General features: G+C 39.0%; 1 protein-coding gene across 50 annotated transcripts in view; it reads right to left on the bottom strand.

The window, feature by feature from the left end:
* The window catches only part of MAPK10 (mitogen-activated protein kinase 10), a 373,060-nt gene that overhangs the window by 104,488 nt on the left and 251,908 nt on the right, over positions 1 to 16,664 (bottom strand). For all 50 annotated transcript variants that reach the window (XR_015165198.1, XR_015165197.1, XR_015165199.1 and 47 more), the window contains 2 exons: positions 5,421 to 5,550; positions 506 to 564 (listed from right to left, as the gene is read on the bottom strand). Coding sequence is in view for 47 of the 50 variants with exons in the window: in XM_086404959.1 (XP_086261085.1) it covers positions 506 to 564; positions 5,421 to 5,550 (189 nt within the window). In the remaining 3 variants the exon portion in view is untranslated. The remainder of the gene's footprint in view (positions 1 to 505; positions 565 to 5,420; positions 5,551 to 16,664) is intronic.

Below are 16,664 nucleotides of genomic sequence, written 5' to 3'. Positions count from 1 at the left end.
AACTCTTTCCTGAGTATTAATATTACAAATAAGAAAAAAAATTCAGAATAGAATTTTCCATTAAATGCAGTGTATCTGTGTTAAAAAAGACAACATGCTATGATTCACTTAGAGTCACTATATTCCTGGTAATTTTTTTGCACAAAATCCAAGACACCACAAAAATAGATTAAGGATGATTTTTTTTATCATGTCCACTATTAATATCTCTCAAAGTGAACTGACTCATTCTAGAAAGCTCACAAAATACATTAAAAATAAATAAAGAATAAATAGCAAGCCTTCCTGGATTCTGATTGAACCAAGAACACAGGACAAAAAAACGCAAAGAACCAGAAAATAGTGGAACTGTCTTTCCAGGAAGAAACACCATAAAATGAGACTTTCGGGATCCCTTTCATTTGCTGCCAGTTCTTAAGGGATTTCACTCATTTGACTCCTGTCAACGTCACTTGTGTTATTTGGATGTTATACTCCCGCTTCCTTCATGAGTTGTGTTACTTACACATCTTGGAACTCCTCCAGTGTTTTCTGGGGTGTGAAGACATTTAATAAACTAATAATCTGAGAAGAGACAGTGGGATGGGAGGAGAGAAAGAAAAAGGGAGAAAAATAATTATTTGAAAAGCATATTTAAACAAGTACTTATTCCGCTCAAAGTCACATATTAGTACTATGATGGAAATAGAAAAGTTGGAAGATTTTTCTAGAACTGTCTCATAGAAAACTGTACTCAAAGGATATATGATCCGTCTTCGGTTAAAATGCAATTAAAAAGCTCAAATTCTTAAGCAGAAGAGTCAGAGAAGATACATAATTGTGGTATTGCTCTAGAGTGTGGTGGTTCTCCTTGGTAAATACAAGGTGGTAATATAATTAAACAAAAAAGGAGAAAAAACCACATAAGGAAAGTTAAGCATCAGTGAAATACCCAGCACGACTGGCAAGGCTATGTGAGGGGTTGTGCATGCTAAATTGCTTCAGTCGTGTCCAACTCCCCGTGACCCCATGGCCTGTAGCCTGCCAGGCTCCTCTGTCCATGGGATTCTTCAGGCACGAATACTGGAGTGGGTTGCCATCCTACTCCAGGGGATCTTCCCAACCCAGGGATTGAAGCAGCATCTCTTATGGGTTCTTCACCACTAGTGCTACCTGGGAAGCCCATGTCTTCCTCCAAATGAAAAGTTTGCTTTCTATGTCAAGGAAATGTTCTAAGTCAAGATTTTTTTGTGTGTTGTTACTTTAGTTTCTTTTGCTCCTACTTCATTCACACTCCAATACTATTTAAACTAAAACTCCAATGGTATGTGTGGGGAAAGGTATGTCTTACATGATATCAATGATGAATTTAAAGGCAAATGTATTTTTAAAGTTATTAAAATTCTGCTTTTTGAATTTTTTCTCCTGCTTTAGTTATTTAATATATTAGATAGTAAACAGAATAAGTAAACTTTAAAAGGAAAAAACCTTTGTCTTACGCAACTCAATTGCATACATAAGTTGCTCAAAAGTTTTCTTTCAGCTAAATATCCTGTATTAATGTGTCAGTGGGAAATAAAACCATAGAAAGCAATACTCTACTCATAAAATGGATGCAACCATTTCACAAAAACAAGTGGAAGATTTATACATCTTTAAAACATGAATTAATGAATTTCAATAAAGTTCAATAAGTGGTACACAAACAAGAAGTAATAAACAAAATGATTTTCAACATCTGAGGAATGCAGTCAATTTAGGGAATGATTTAGGTCTTCAGTAGTTTTCATTTGTTGATAAATTACTGAAAAAAATCACAATACTATCCAATGCATATATATATATATATATATATATATGTAGAGCCTGGTGGTCCACAGTCCATGGGGTCGCAGAGTTGGACATGACTGAAGCGAGTTAGCACACATGCACAGGTACATATACATGGCAATGGTTGTATCAAAAACAAGACTATCTATTCTGAAGCAGCCTTGCAGTATGGAATATGCATATAGAAACAATATAGTTTCACAATATTTTCAAACTTGTGATTAAAGTGCTTTGTTATTCTGTATACTTAGTTATGGTTTGTGTGGAAAAATGTCTCCAGATCTGTTTGGAACATATATTGTGAGCCTGTTTTTATATTACTTCATCAATCTTAGAAAGTAATTTATTTTGCGCGTGTGCCAAGTTGCTTCAGTCATGTCAGATTCTTTGTGACCCTACAAATTATAGCTCACCAGGCTCCTCTGTCCATGGGATTCTCCAGGCAATAATTCTGGAGTGGGTTGCCATGCCCTTCTCCAGGGGATTTTCCTGATCGAACAATTTATTTTAATATTTGTTCAAATGAAAACATCAGCAACTATGTATAGGACACACACACACACAATTCATACAAACAACTCTTAAAGATGAAAAAGTGCTAATCGATATTATCTGGTGAATAGATAATCTAGATAATCTAAATTTATCTAGAAAATAGCATTACCATTTTAAATAGATCGAGGTTTATTACTTTAAAGGTAGATTCCCAACTATATACTATTGTATTCCTTTTTACCATGCCCTTGTAACACCTTCATTATGTTTGATTTTCCTTTGAGAATTTCTCCTCTGTTCTTCGTTTTATCCCTTGTAAATCTTAACTCTTATTAATAACCAATTAAAAATCTTATCTTTAGAAACAGATCATCACAGGTATTTCCATTTTAGTTCAACCATGTTCAGGCAGCAATCTGATTTGGTTCCTTTTTATTCTAGCATCTTAAGCTGCACAAATATGAATCAATGACCCCACTATCATACCAGCAATCACTTCCTAGAAGGGTGTTCATTTTCTAAACAGATTGTCTTCTTTATTATTAAAATTTTAATTGGCATAATTTCAATATTTTACATTACTTCCCACAGCATTAACAGATTTCTGCATTCTGACTGAATTTAGTTAGTATTATAAGCACTAATGCAGAATTTACATTTAGCTGTAAGTGAACTTCCTCTCTATTAACAAGTTCTAGAAATTTATTTCCACAGACTTATATACATACATGTATACAAATCTATGTACATACACAGATTAATGGGGTAGCATATCAGATGCCATTTAAAATCATTATTTCAATTTGGAAATCCTTTTCAGGTATCATAAACACGAACCCCCATAGTCCAGTTAAGATTGGGGAATATGAGTCCCTCATATTGACAAAGTAAGCAGGACTTTCTCCACAATGTCTTTATTGCATTATAGGGGGTTGGAGGAAGGGTTGAAAGTGAAAGTGAAGTTGCTCAGTCGTGTCCCACTCTTTGCGACCCTGTGGACTGTAGCCTACCAGGCTCCGCCGTCCATGGGATAATCCAGGCAAGAATACTGGAGTGGGTTGCCATTTCCTTCTCCAGGGGATCTTCCCAATCCAGGGATTGAACCCAGGTCTCCCGCATTGCAGGCAGACGCTTTAACCTCTGAGCTACCAGGGAAGAAGGGTTAGGGAAATATAAATATACGAAAACAAAAACTACCAAAACTCGCCATGTACTTGCTTCACCATTTGTGTCCATCCATCTCCCACTGCCTGTGGTATTTCTCATCCTCTTTGCTATCATAAAAATAGATTGCATTGATCACGTGGTTAATCTTGCTCCTGCCTTTACTTATCATACTCAAAGAACAAATTACATTAGTAGAATGATTTTTCTTAGGAATCATCTTTTCTGTCATTTCTATATTCCTTCCTAGAAGTATCATGTTCCTTGCCTGGCCAAACTAGAGATGGGCTTACACTTCATAAAATTTCTCTTTCTTAGAGGCCTTTCCTGCTCAACCTATTTATAAAAGAGTTACCCTATCCACTCTGTACTGACCAGTAGTTGTTTTTTTTTTTTTGACCAGTATTTTTTATCTTCCTTCTTTGCTTTGTTTTACTTGATAGACATTCTATACATAGATATGCCTATTTTGCAGACTGCCTTTCTCTCCTCAGTCGAACATGAGCATCACTTGGGCAGTGACTGGTCTCTCTTATCTTCACTGCTGTATTCTTAGCATCTAGAGCACAATCTGTACCTGGCACTATTATTCAGTTAACAAGTATTTGTCAAATGACTGAATTAAAAACTCATTAGAGTAGAGTAATAGAGGAAAAAAGGAACACTATCATTGGGCCTAAATCCATATATTTTTATTTCAAATATCTTTCAGCTATATACACTCATATATTTGCTTCTACTTAGCACCTTATGACAAATTCACCTATTTATAAAGTGTACTCATAATTTCATATATTCTGTGATTTGATTCATACTCAAGAAAAATTTTGTAAGCAGTTAATATTACAGTTTTATAGTAATAATCTATTTTATTACATGTTTATATGTAACAAAATATACACTATATTTATTACGATTTATTTATTAATATTATCTTTATTAAAAGAAGAATTATCTCCCATTTATCCTTACTAAGAAGAACGGGAGCACAGAAAGAATTCTAGAGGCCTTTACTGGTGGTTGAAGATTATACTCTGAAGTGAAGAAAGCTCTGTTGTAATGGTGCTCCCTACTGAGTTTAAATGCAAAATGCTTTTATTTTTTGTGGCTGCCCTGCAAGACGTGGGATCTTAGTTCTCCACTGCAGTCTTAAGCACAGAGTCTTAACCACTTGACCTCCAAAGAAGTCCCTGAGCAATGTTCTTGAACAAACCTGTTCTGAATGCTCTGCAGATATGTCTCTGCACCTTGCCCCATCCTACCAAAAGCAAGATGCCAAAGCACAGTATATACACTGAACGGTTGGAGACCACTGCCAGACTATAGCTAAAAGTAAAAGGAGACAAAAATCTTCACCTGTTAATAATTACATTTAAATTATTATAAAGAAATATAGCATATTGTTCTTTAAGATATTTTTGGTTTTTGGTTTTTTTGGAGGGTTTTTTTTTTTCTGGAAATGTGTTAAGTTTTCTGGTTAATCTAGAGTAAGAAAACCAAATATGGTTAATTTTTTAAATTAATTATTTTAATTGGAGGCTAATTACTTTACAATACTGTGGGTTTTGCCATACACTGACATGAATCAGCCACTGGTGTACATGTGTCCCCTATTCCGAAGCCCCTCCCACCACCCTCCCCATCCCATCCCTCTGTGTTTTCCCCGCGCACTGGCTTTGAGTGCCCTGTTTCACGCATCCAACGGTTAATTTCTTAACAGGGAAATATCTATCCAATTCAGTCCCTCCATGCCATATGGTTTTCAGATGATTTTTAAGCAGAAAGCTACCATGAGGACAATGAAAGCAAATGTAGCATATGGGCAGGATAAACAATCTTAAGAGGCAAAAATTGCCAAGTAAAGAAAGCTTTTCCCACTCAAGTTGGCATACTGATCTTCTTTTCCCAATCTCACCACCTCCCACCACCAGCAGTTTAAAATACCAACTCACGTTTTTATGATTCACACACTTCATGAGGACCAGCTCCCGGTAGGCTCTCTTGGCATGCGTTTGGTTCTGAAAGGGTCTGCTGAGCTTCTTAATGGCCACATTTCTGTCAAGAACAGCATCATACGCAGCGCTGCAGAGACCCAAGAGCAATCCGGAATTAAGAACAAAGGAGCCCTTACAGTTCCTACCTACTGAGCTAAGGGTATGGATAAGGAAAATATCAGTTTGGAACCCTACTCAAATACCTGCTTCTCAAGGCACATGTCAATCAACTGTAAATAAAGACATAAGAGTGACTAGTATAGAAACCTTCTACTTGCTAGGAAAATAAAAAGGGCTTCTTGCCAAGAAAACAGCATGTAATTGCATCAATGAGTGGAGGATAAAAGAAGAAAGAAAAGTCCTCAACTTTCTCACTAGCCACGTGACTGTGGCAAGTCATTTAATCTCCAGTGGCTTGAATTTCTCATCTATTAATATGTGATATTTAGCTATAAAACTTTATTGTTCTTTGATTATTTTAAGTAGACATTCATTCTTTCCCCATTCACAGGAACCAGTTTTTAAGGCATGATGCTAATTGCCTTGAATGCACAGGTGGGCTGATGTTCCAAGTGCACTCATTAATGATAACAGAGCTTGAAATACAGAATGTAATCAGAGAGAATTTCAGAAGCATAAATAACTTCATTTAAATACAAAGACAGAAATGAATGCTACTAACATTGAAGCTTTCAAACCATTTGAGAATAATTTACCATGTTTTATGTTTCTGCCATACTCAAAGTATATGGGTCTAGGGGTCAATGAGGAAGTGAGTCTCTTCTTGCTATTACATCTAATTAGACCACTTACAAAGTTTTTCCATCCCGGCAAATTTGGATTGTACTAGATTTTCTCTTATTTGCCAGAAGGAAGGCAGTAACCAGTATCCTACTGATCTATTGTATTGGAAGTGACATTAACCATGTAGAGCTCCAGTCTCTACACTAAAAGATAAAGAAAATAATTCCTGTGTTGCAGGATGACAGACTTACAAGATAATTTTGGACACAGCCTTAGAGTTCATCTGATCCATGCCTGCATTTATACTTATTCCTCTCCAAAATATCTTCATCAAATTTTGACCAGTCTCTGCTTGAGCAGCTTCAAAAACCTGGGCTCCTTGACAAAAAGGCAGCCCATTCTGTCGTTGGACAACTTCAAGGGTTAGAAATGTCATCATTCTAATGAACAGAATTGTCTCCGTGATTTCTATTAACTACGTTCAGCCTTGCCTTCCAAGGCAACTCAAAATAAAGTCCTCCCTTTTTATCATGCTGTGCTGTGTTGTGCTTAGTGGCTCAGCTGTTCCCAACTCTTTGAGACCCTATGGACTATAGCTCACCAGGCTCCTCTGTCCATGGCATTCTCCAGGCAAGAATACTGGAGTGGGTTGCTGTGCCCTCCTCCAGGACTTTTCATCATGACAGACCTATAATGACTGAAATCTACTAAAGACCCTACTCAATCTCTGGCCTAATCTATAAGCACTCAGTAAGCACTCAATAACTCTTAGCTTTCCTTCCTGCCCCCACCCCCTCCCACCTGCCAAGTATTTTCTTTCTTGAGCTAAATATCACCAATGTCCTACTCCATTTGTCAGAGTGTGATTTCAAGTCCTACTGCCATCTGGTCAGTTTCCGCCGAATATATTCCAGTCTGTCGATCTCTGAAAGTGATGTTGTTCCTCTAAGCATGTCATATCAGTGAAGAGTAGAGAAAGGCTAACTCCTTCATACATTCATTCTGTTGACAGTTAATACAGCTGAGTCTGTCCTAGCTCCTTTGATAAATGCCTCACACACTATTGATTCACAGTGAACCTATGCTAATTAGAAACACTTTTTTTTTTTAATCTTATGCTGCTATTTGACTCTGTCTTTAGCACTGGTACTTCTATTCTTGTGTTTGTTCTTGTTAACCTACCAATGGCAGCACAAGGAAAGGAAAGAGTCAAATGGGTCTTCATCTTATATGTAGTGTATAAGGGTAACAATGAGTCTGGAAATAGAGGAAGTGAAATTGCTTCCTGCAGATAAGAAATTGTATCAGCAGGAAACTGATCAGAACAGTCACCTTAAAGAGAAAGACTAAATTTAAAGTCAAAATAACTAAGGTCAAGTAATTAAAATATCTAAAGAAAGAATAGCAATTAGTTATGTCAGCCTAGGAAGGAGTTCAGTTCAGTTCAGTTCAGTCCCTCAGCCGTGTCCGACTCTTTGCAACCCCATGAATCGTAGCATGTCAGGCCTCCCTGTCCATCACCAACACCTGGAGTTTATTCAAACTCATGTCCATTGAGTCAGTGATGCCATCCAGCCATCTCATCCTCTGTTGTCCCCTTCTCCTTCTGCCTGCAATCCCTCCCAGGATCAGGGTCTTTTCCAATGAGTCAACTCTTTGCATGAGGTGGCCAAAGTACTGGCGTTTCAGCTTCAACATCAGTCCTACCAATGAACACCCAGGACTGGTCCCCTTTAGGATGGACTGGTTGGACCTCCTTGCAGTCCAAGGGACTCTCAAGAGTCTTCTCCAACACCACAGTTCAAAAGCATCAATTCTTCAGTGCTCAGCTTTCTTCACAGTCCAACTCTCACATCCATACATGACCACAGGAAAAACCATAGCCTTGACTAGACGGACCTCTGTTGGCAAAGTAATGTCTCTGCTTTTGAATATGCTGTCTAGGTTGGTCATAATTTTCCTTCCAAGGAGTAAGCGTCTTTTAATTTTATGGCTGCAATCACCATCTGCAGTGATTTTGGAGCCCAGAAAAATAAAGTCTGACACTGTTTCCACTGTTTCCCCATCTATTTATCATGCAGTGATGTGCCCAGATGCCATGATCATAGTTTTCTGAATGTTGAGCTTTAAGCCAACTTTTTCACTCTCCTCTTTCACTTTCATCAAGTGGCTTTTTAGTTCCTCTTCACTTTCTGCCATAAGGGTGGTGTCATCTGCATATCTGATGTTGTTGATATTTCTCCTGGAAATCTTGATTCCAGCTTGTGCTTCTTCCAGCCCAGTGTTTCTCATGATGTACTCTGCATAGAAGTTAAATAAGCAGGGTAACAATATACAGCCTTGATGTACTCCTGTTCCTATTTGGAACCAGTCTGTTGTTCCATGTCCAGTTCTAACTGTTGCTTCCTGACCTGCATACAGGTTTCTCAAGAGGCAGGTCAGGTGGTCTTGTATTCCCATCTCTTTAGAATTTTCCACAGTTTATTGTGATCCACACAGTCAAAGGCTTTGGCATAACCAATAAAGCAGAAATAGATGTTTTTCTGGAACTCTCTTGCTTTTTCCATGATCCAGTGGATGTTGGCAATTTATCTCTGGTTCCTCTGCCTTTTTGAAAACCAGCTTGAACATCTGGAAGTTCATAGTTCATGTATTGCTGAAGCCTGGCTTGGAGAATTCTGAGCATTACTTTACTAGCATGTGAGATGAGTGCAATTGTGCAGTAATTTGAGCATTCTTTGGCATTGCCTTTCTTTGGGATTGAAATGAAAACTGACTTTTTCCAGTCCTGTGGCCACTGCTGAGTTTTCTAAATTTGCTGGCATAATGAGTGCAGCACTTTCGCAGCATCATCTTTCAGGATTTGAAATAGCTCAACTGGAATTCCATCACCTCCACTAGTTTTGTTTGTAGTGATGCTTTCTAAGGCCCACTTGAATTCACATTCCAGGATGTCTGGCTCTAGATGAGTGATCACAGCATTGTGATTGTCTGTGTCCTGAAGATCTTTTTTGTACAGTTCTTCTGTGTATTCTTGCCACCTCTTCTTAATATCTTCTGCTTCTGTTAGGTCCATACCATTTCTGTCCTTTATTGATCCCATCTTTGCATGAAATGTTCCCCTGGTATCTTTAATTTTCTTGAAGAGATCTCTAGTCTTTCCCATTCTGTTGTTTTCCTCTGTTTCTCTGCATTGATCGCTGAGGAAGGCTTTCTTGTCTCTCTTTGCTATTCTTTGGAACTCTGCATTCAGATGCTTATTTCTTTCCTTTTCTCCTTTGCTTTTCACTTCTCTTCTTTTCACAGCTATTTGTAAGGCCTCCTCAGACAGCCATTTTGCTTTTTTGCATTTCTTTTTCTTGGGGATGGTCTTGATCCCTGTCTCCTGTACAATGTCATGAACCTCCATCCATAGTTCACCAGGCACTCTTGTCTATCAGATCTCATCCCTTAAATCTATTTCTCATGTCCACTGTATCATCATAAGGGATTTGATTTAGGCCATACCTGAATGGTCTAGTGGTTTTCCCTACTTTCTTCAATTTAAGTCTGAATTTGGCAATAAAGAGTTCATGATCTGAGCCACAGTCAGCTCCTGGTCTCGTTTTTGATTACTGTATAGAGCTTCTCCATCGCTTCTTCAGCGTTACTGGTTGGGACATAGGCTTGGATTACTGTGATATTGAATGATTTGCCTTGGAAATGAACAGAGATCATTCTGTTGTTTTTGAGATTGCAGCCAAGTACTGCATTTCGGACTCTTCTGTTGACTCTGATGGCTATTCCATTTCTTCTAAGGGATTCCTGCCCACAGTAGTAGATATAATGGTCATCTGAGTTAAACTCACCCATTCCAGTCCATTTCAGTTCGCTGATTGCTAAAATGTCGACATTCACTCTTGTCATCTCCTGTTTGACCACTTCCAATTTGCCTTGATTCATGGACCTAACATTCCAGGGAAGGAGTAAGAGAGGCAAATTCTGGTACTGCCTGGCAAAATAAATGCCTTCTGAGGTAGGGCTCTGGTGGCTCAGATGGTACAGATTCTGCCTGTGGTGCAGAATCCTCCTCCAGTGCAGGAGACTGGGGTTTGACCTCTGGATTGGGAAGATCCCCTGGAGAAGGAAAGGGCAAGCCACTCCAGTATTCTTGCCTGGAGAATCCCAAGGACAGAAGACCCTAGCGGGCTATAGTCCATGGGGTCGCAAACAGTCAGACATGACTGAGTGACTAACACTGACTGACTAATGTTGGTCCAGGCATCCAGTCAGCCAGGTGGACATCCCCACTGTGGAAGTCATAGACCTAGGCCAGTTAGCAATCTAGTCTGTGTCTCCTTAGGCTGATTCTATCTTCTGCAGTTAAAATTCTGCTCATCGGGCTCTCCTTCAGACTCCTGCATGCAAGAAATCCACCCATATTTGATTAGCTTGACTACTTTGAATTTCTTGTAATTTAAAAAATTGGCATCTGGTTTTAAGTGTGAGCCTTTAGTGAAGCTCATCAATGTGCGTTTGAGTCCCTGAGATACTGAACAGATCCTGCAACACCATAGGCCCATGTGGGATAACTGAGAAAATGTCACCTTCTGGGGATCCGGGCAGGTTCTGGCCAGTTTCTCCTAGAAGTGTTGTAAAGTTCTCTCTCCCTCTGGTACCTCTTTTTGAAACAATTCTAGGTCTGAATCAGCACTGCCGCTTAATAGATGTGAAGTATGAGCAAGCTACTTACAGTTTCTGAAATCAATGTCCTCATACTTAAAAATGGAGGTAATAACAATCTGACAAGATTATAAGGAGTAAATGAGATGGTGATGTATCTACAGTACCTCGCCTAATGTGTGCACTCGATAAACAATTACTATTATTATTTTTCAAGTCAATGTCTTCGTTACTTGGAGGAACAAAATCTGCCTCCATGTTGAATCTGTTTCTTGTACTTTAACCTTTGCTTCCCATTGCTTTTATTTACTAAAAAGATAATACCTATACATAATGGCCTGCCTCAGGGAACCCTGCCCCTCTGCCTGAAGGTTAAACCAAAGTGTCTAGGAATAGCTGACCCATTTCTGACCTGTGAATGGCCACAGGACAAAGAAATGAACACATCCCCTCCCAAGGCAGGCTATTCCAGGAGATATTTAAAAGACTTTAGGCCTTTTACTTTACTTCCTAACCTCCTCCACCTTTCCATTCTATTTAAGAAACTGGCATCCAGACCCCTGACAAGACAGTTATTTATTTTGAGACACTAGTCTGCCATCTTCTCGGTCTGCTGGCTTTCTGAACAAAATCGCTATTCCTTGCCTCAACACCTCATCTCCCAATTTTATTAGCCTGTCATGCAGTGAGCAAAGTGAGCTTAATAATATCCTTGCTAGAGTCATTGTGTGATGTAGGGTAGGATAAAATATATAGAGATATATCACTCTTTTTTATATTTATGTGTTATAATTGGATAGGTATAATATCTACTAATTAGCAATTTTTAATCTTTCTATTAATTACAAATCAGTTATACTACCATCTTGACCACATATCACAATTTTGTCCCACGATATAAAAGTCTGGGACAAAAGCTTTGTTAAAATCCAGATACATCATAGCCATACAGTTCCATTACCTACCACTTTAATAAGCTATTTGCTGTGATTTATTTTTAATGAAACCCCTATTCTCAATGATCACTACATCCTTTCTCAATGGCTCACAGGTTTTCTTTTCTAACTAATGCTAGGGCCAATGTCAAGTTCAGCAGATATCTCTTATGCATTTTTTCTTCCTTCTAGAGAAATAAGAATGTTTGCCTATCTACGGTTGTATGGAACATGGTAGTTTGGCTCACTGAACTTCCACTTAACCCCATGAATCATGCCTTCCTATACTGAAGAGAAAATGAAGACCATCACTTCATGGGAAATAGATGGGGGAACAGTGGAAACAGTGTCAGACTTTATTTTGGGGGGCTCCAAAATCACTACAGATGGTGACTGCAGCCATGAAATTAAAAGATGCTTACTCCTTGGAAGAAAAGTTATGACCAACCTAGATAGCATATTCAAAAGCAGAGACATTACTTTGCCAACAGAGGTCCATCTAGTCAAGGCTATGGTTTTTCCTGTGGTCATGTATGGATGTGAGAGTTGGACTGTGAAGAAAGCTGAGCACTGAAGAATTGATGCTTTTGAACTGTGGTGTTGGAGAAGACTCTTGAGAGTCCCTTGGACTGCAAGGAGATCCAACCAGTCCATTCTAAAGGAGATCAGCCCTGGGATTTCTTTGGAAGGAATGATGCTAAAGCCGAAACTCCAATACTTTGGCCACCTCATGCAAAGAGTTGACTCATTGGAAAAGACTTTGATGCTGGGAGGGATTGGGGGCAGGAGGAGAAGGGGACAAAAGAGGATGAGATGGCTGGATGGCATCACCGACTCGATGGACGTGAGTCTGAGTGAACTCCGGGAGTTGTTGATGGACAGGGAGGCCTGGTGTGCTGCGATTCATGGGGTCGCAAAGAGTCAGACACAACTGAGCGACTGAACTGAACTGAACTGATACTGAGGAGACTTGAAAGACACACATACTATTCCCAGAAGCTTTTGCAGCTGGTATTCTGGATTCCAATATGGTCCTGCCATGCAGATGCAATCATGGGAGATTTGTAAGGCAAAAGCAAGGGTGGTAATCTTCTATCACCTCTCAGTTGGCAGGCCTGGTCTTAAGAAGACCTGAAATTTTCTTCTGAAGCAGTGAAAATTCATGCCATGTACCAGATTCCTGGGTGAGGGGAGCATCTGAAGCAGAGGCATTACTGGTCTCCAGGGCCAAGCCACCAGGCCAGTGGTTTCCAGTCACCAGCCTGATGAAGTAGCAATGATGGTAATAAAGAGCACACAGTTCCAGCTCTGTGATTTTCAAATCTTGGTTACATCATGTACTCTGGAAGTTCAGGTTTTCTAGGATAATCTCAGGGGTTGGAGCTCCCCTGGTGATTCAGCTCTCTTGTGTCTGGGAGCCATTCCAAGAAGCCCAGACTAGAGTCCACTTCTCCAGGCTTTCCAATGCACCCAATTTACCGAATTAAATCTTTGCTTATTTACAGTATTTCTGTCTCCCGCTATGAACCCTGGCTGACACTACTATCTTTCCCATTTTCTGTAATTTCTCAGTGATTACTGGCAGCAGTTTAGCAAATACATCTGCAAGTTGGCATCACTGATGCTGCATAGTCACAAATTAATGTCTGAAAGTTTTCCATTACTCTTAAGTCCTTCTTTTTTTGAATCTTGGTCTATAAAATATTACTTTATTTCTTTCAGTAGTTTTTCTTTTTTCTACATGTAGGTGAAAAAGAGAAGAATCTTTATAAAGGTTTTCCAACAACTTCTAGCAACTTTACTGAAAATTTTCGAGAAATTTCTTGACATACAGTACTAACTCACCTCCACTTCTACCAGGTTTATTCATAAAAGAAAGATATAGCCTTCTGTTGTTATGCTCCTGTTATTTAATCCAGTTTTATGATGCAATAAAGTTATGTTTACCTCCTTGAATATATTATACAAACATACACAGACACACAGACACACACACACACACACACACACACACACATCCTTGTAGGCAAGTTTGTTCTCAACATAAAATCAGTTTTCCTTCTAGCAACTGTAGACAACCTTTTGAAAAATTTCCTTCTCCCTAAGTCATCATTATTTATTTGATAATTTCTCTTGTTCCCCTTCTCTATCACATTTAAAATGTTCTTGATCAATATTAACATGTTAGTGCACAGAAAATTAAAAAAGAATAAACCAAAAATCCCTAGGCAGGATGAAAAGAGCTTTATGTCTTAATAAAATAAAAATTAAAAAAAAACCTTATCATTGGAGCACCTTAAGATTCTCAAGCCACAGCTGGGAAGCCAAATTCTGTCCCAGAATGCACACTGCACCCTCCACTGCGCCCTTCACTGCTCTGTCCCCATGTTACTATTATGTTCTCACTTTGGCTTTTACCAAAGGCCTGGTTTAATTGAAAATTATCAAAAAGTCTCTACCCAGTACCTTCAAATATCTCTTTTATGCCCAAACTTTAGAGTTCCTAGCCATGCTATCAAGACACTGATTCCACCACAGAAAAATGCATAGGCCAGCCTACAAAATCATCTCTGCGTTAGGACTTTTGTTCTTTCTGCCAGAAATGCTCTTCCCACATCCCCACTGGGCTGACTCCATCATATGATTCAGGTTTCAGTCTAAACATCATCTCCTCAGGAAAGGCTTTCCCTAACCCTCTTATCAAAAGTTAGCAGTTGATATTTTTTGATTGATTAATTTGTCATTGAAGTGCTTGGCTATAACACTTTTATTATATTTTGTTAGAGACACTTTTTTCTGCTCATGGTCATTTTGGTTTATTTGCATTCATATCTTAATGCAGACAGATACACAGACATATATATAAAATGAAATTTTTAAAAGTTTTAAACTCATAGAAGTATTTTTTAAAACATTTTATTGGCATATAGTTGCTTTACAATGCTGTGCTAGTTTCTACTGTACAGTAAAGTGAATTAGCTATAAATATATTCCCTCTTTTTTGTTTTCCTTCCCATTTAGGTCACCACAGAGCACTGAGAAGATTTCCCTGCTATACAGTAGGTTCTCATTAGTTATCTATTTTGTACACAGTATCAACAGTATATGTATGTCAGTCCCAATCTCCCAATTCATCCCATTTCCCTCCTTTTTCCCTTGGTATTCATACGTTTGTTCTCTACCTCTGTTTTATAAATAAGATTGTCTGTATCACCACTTTAGATGGCAAGTAATAGAATTATGACTAACAGTGACTTAATTATTAAAGGTATTCATTATATCATGTAACAGAAAGTCTAAAAATAGGCATGTCCAGGTTTCAGGAATACATTATAACTTTCATGGGCCATAGACACTTTTGATTTCTGATTTTCTGAAGATTGTTTCTAAACATGTTGAAAACAAAAGCCAATAACAGAAATCCATTAGTTCTTCAAAGGGAAGTGTAGGTGTTGCCATGAACCACTAAGATGCCCCTTCAGGAACAAAGGACTTTGTTTGTATCCAACTGCTGGGAATGCTGCTGGCACACAGCCCCGCAGCTTAGTCCTCTCTGGTTATAACCTCAGCTGAAAAGAGCTGCCTAATCAAAGTTACAGTCTCTTCTTGGGCAGCCTTCAATCAGCAAGTAACAAATCCAGGATTATGAAAGCCTAGTCATCTTGCTCCAACTCAGGAGAGCGAAGAAGGCTCATTCCCTCTTCAGAATTCCCAGAAGGGTTAGCAGAGGCTTCCAATGAGTTTCCATTGCAGCTGAACTTCTGCCTCTGCTTCTTTCCCATCCTTTCCACTGCTTTAAATCCCCAAAACACTCACTAATAAATCTCCTGCATGTGATCACCATCTCGAAGTGTATTTTCTGGGGAACATAACATTTGACAAGCAGTAACTCACAGTCAAATAGAGCAATAAGCTGTGGCATTTGCCAGGATCTTTTTCTAAGCAAAAGGAAGTTTCCCAATTGTAGGTGAAGGTGGCTGGGCTCAGAGCTCAACATTAAGAAAGCCACTTCATATGCAACAAACTAACCTAGATGACCAAGTCTTATTATCTAGATGGGTCATTTGCAGAGATGTGGATGGACCTAGAGAGTGTCATACAGAGTGAAGTCAGAAAGAGAAAAACATATTAATGCATACATGAACCCAGAAAATGGTATAGATAATCTTATCTGCCAAGCAGAAATAGAGACACAGACATAGAGAACAAATATATGGATACCAAGGGGTGAACAAGGGGTGGGAGGAACTGGGAGACTGGGATTGACACCCACATAATTTTGATACTATGTATAAAACTTCCCTGACAGCTCAGTTGGTAAAGAACCCGCCTGCAGTGCAGGAGACCCCAGTTTGATTCCTGGGTTGGGAAGATCCACTGCAGAAGGGATGGGCTACCCACTCCAGTATTCTGGCCTGGAGAATTCCATGGACTGTACAGTCCATGGGGTCGCAAAGAGTTGGACAAGACTGAGTGACTTTCACTTTCACTTTTCTTTTATTCATAAAATAGATAATGAGAACTCATTGTATAGCACAGGGAACTCTCCTTAATGCACTGTGATAACCTGTATGGGATGGAAGCTCAAAAAGGAAGAAATACATGTATATGTATGGCTGATTCATTTTTGCTGTACAGCAGAGGATGAGATGGTTAGGTAGTATCACTGACTCAATGGACGTGAATTTGAGGAAACTCCAGAAAACAGTGAAGGACAGGGAAGCTTGGAGTGCTGCAGTCCATGGGGTTGCAAGGAGTCCGACACAACTGAGCAACTGAACAACAATGGCTGATTCATTTTGCTGTACAGCAGAAACTGAGACAACATTGTAAGGCAGTTCAGCTCAGTTCAGTCTCTCAG

The sequence above is a fragment of the Bos grunniens genome, chromosome 6 (assembly GCF_055505025.1).
Source record: "Bos grunniens cultivar Pamir isolate PY7600 chromosome 6, Bosgru_T2T1.0, whole genome shotgun sequence".
Lineage (NCBI taxonomy): Eukaryota > Metazoa > Chordata > Mammalia > Artiodactyla > Bovidae > Bos > Bos grunniens.
This window is presented reverse-complemented; position numbering and strand designations above follow the sequence as displayed.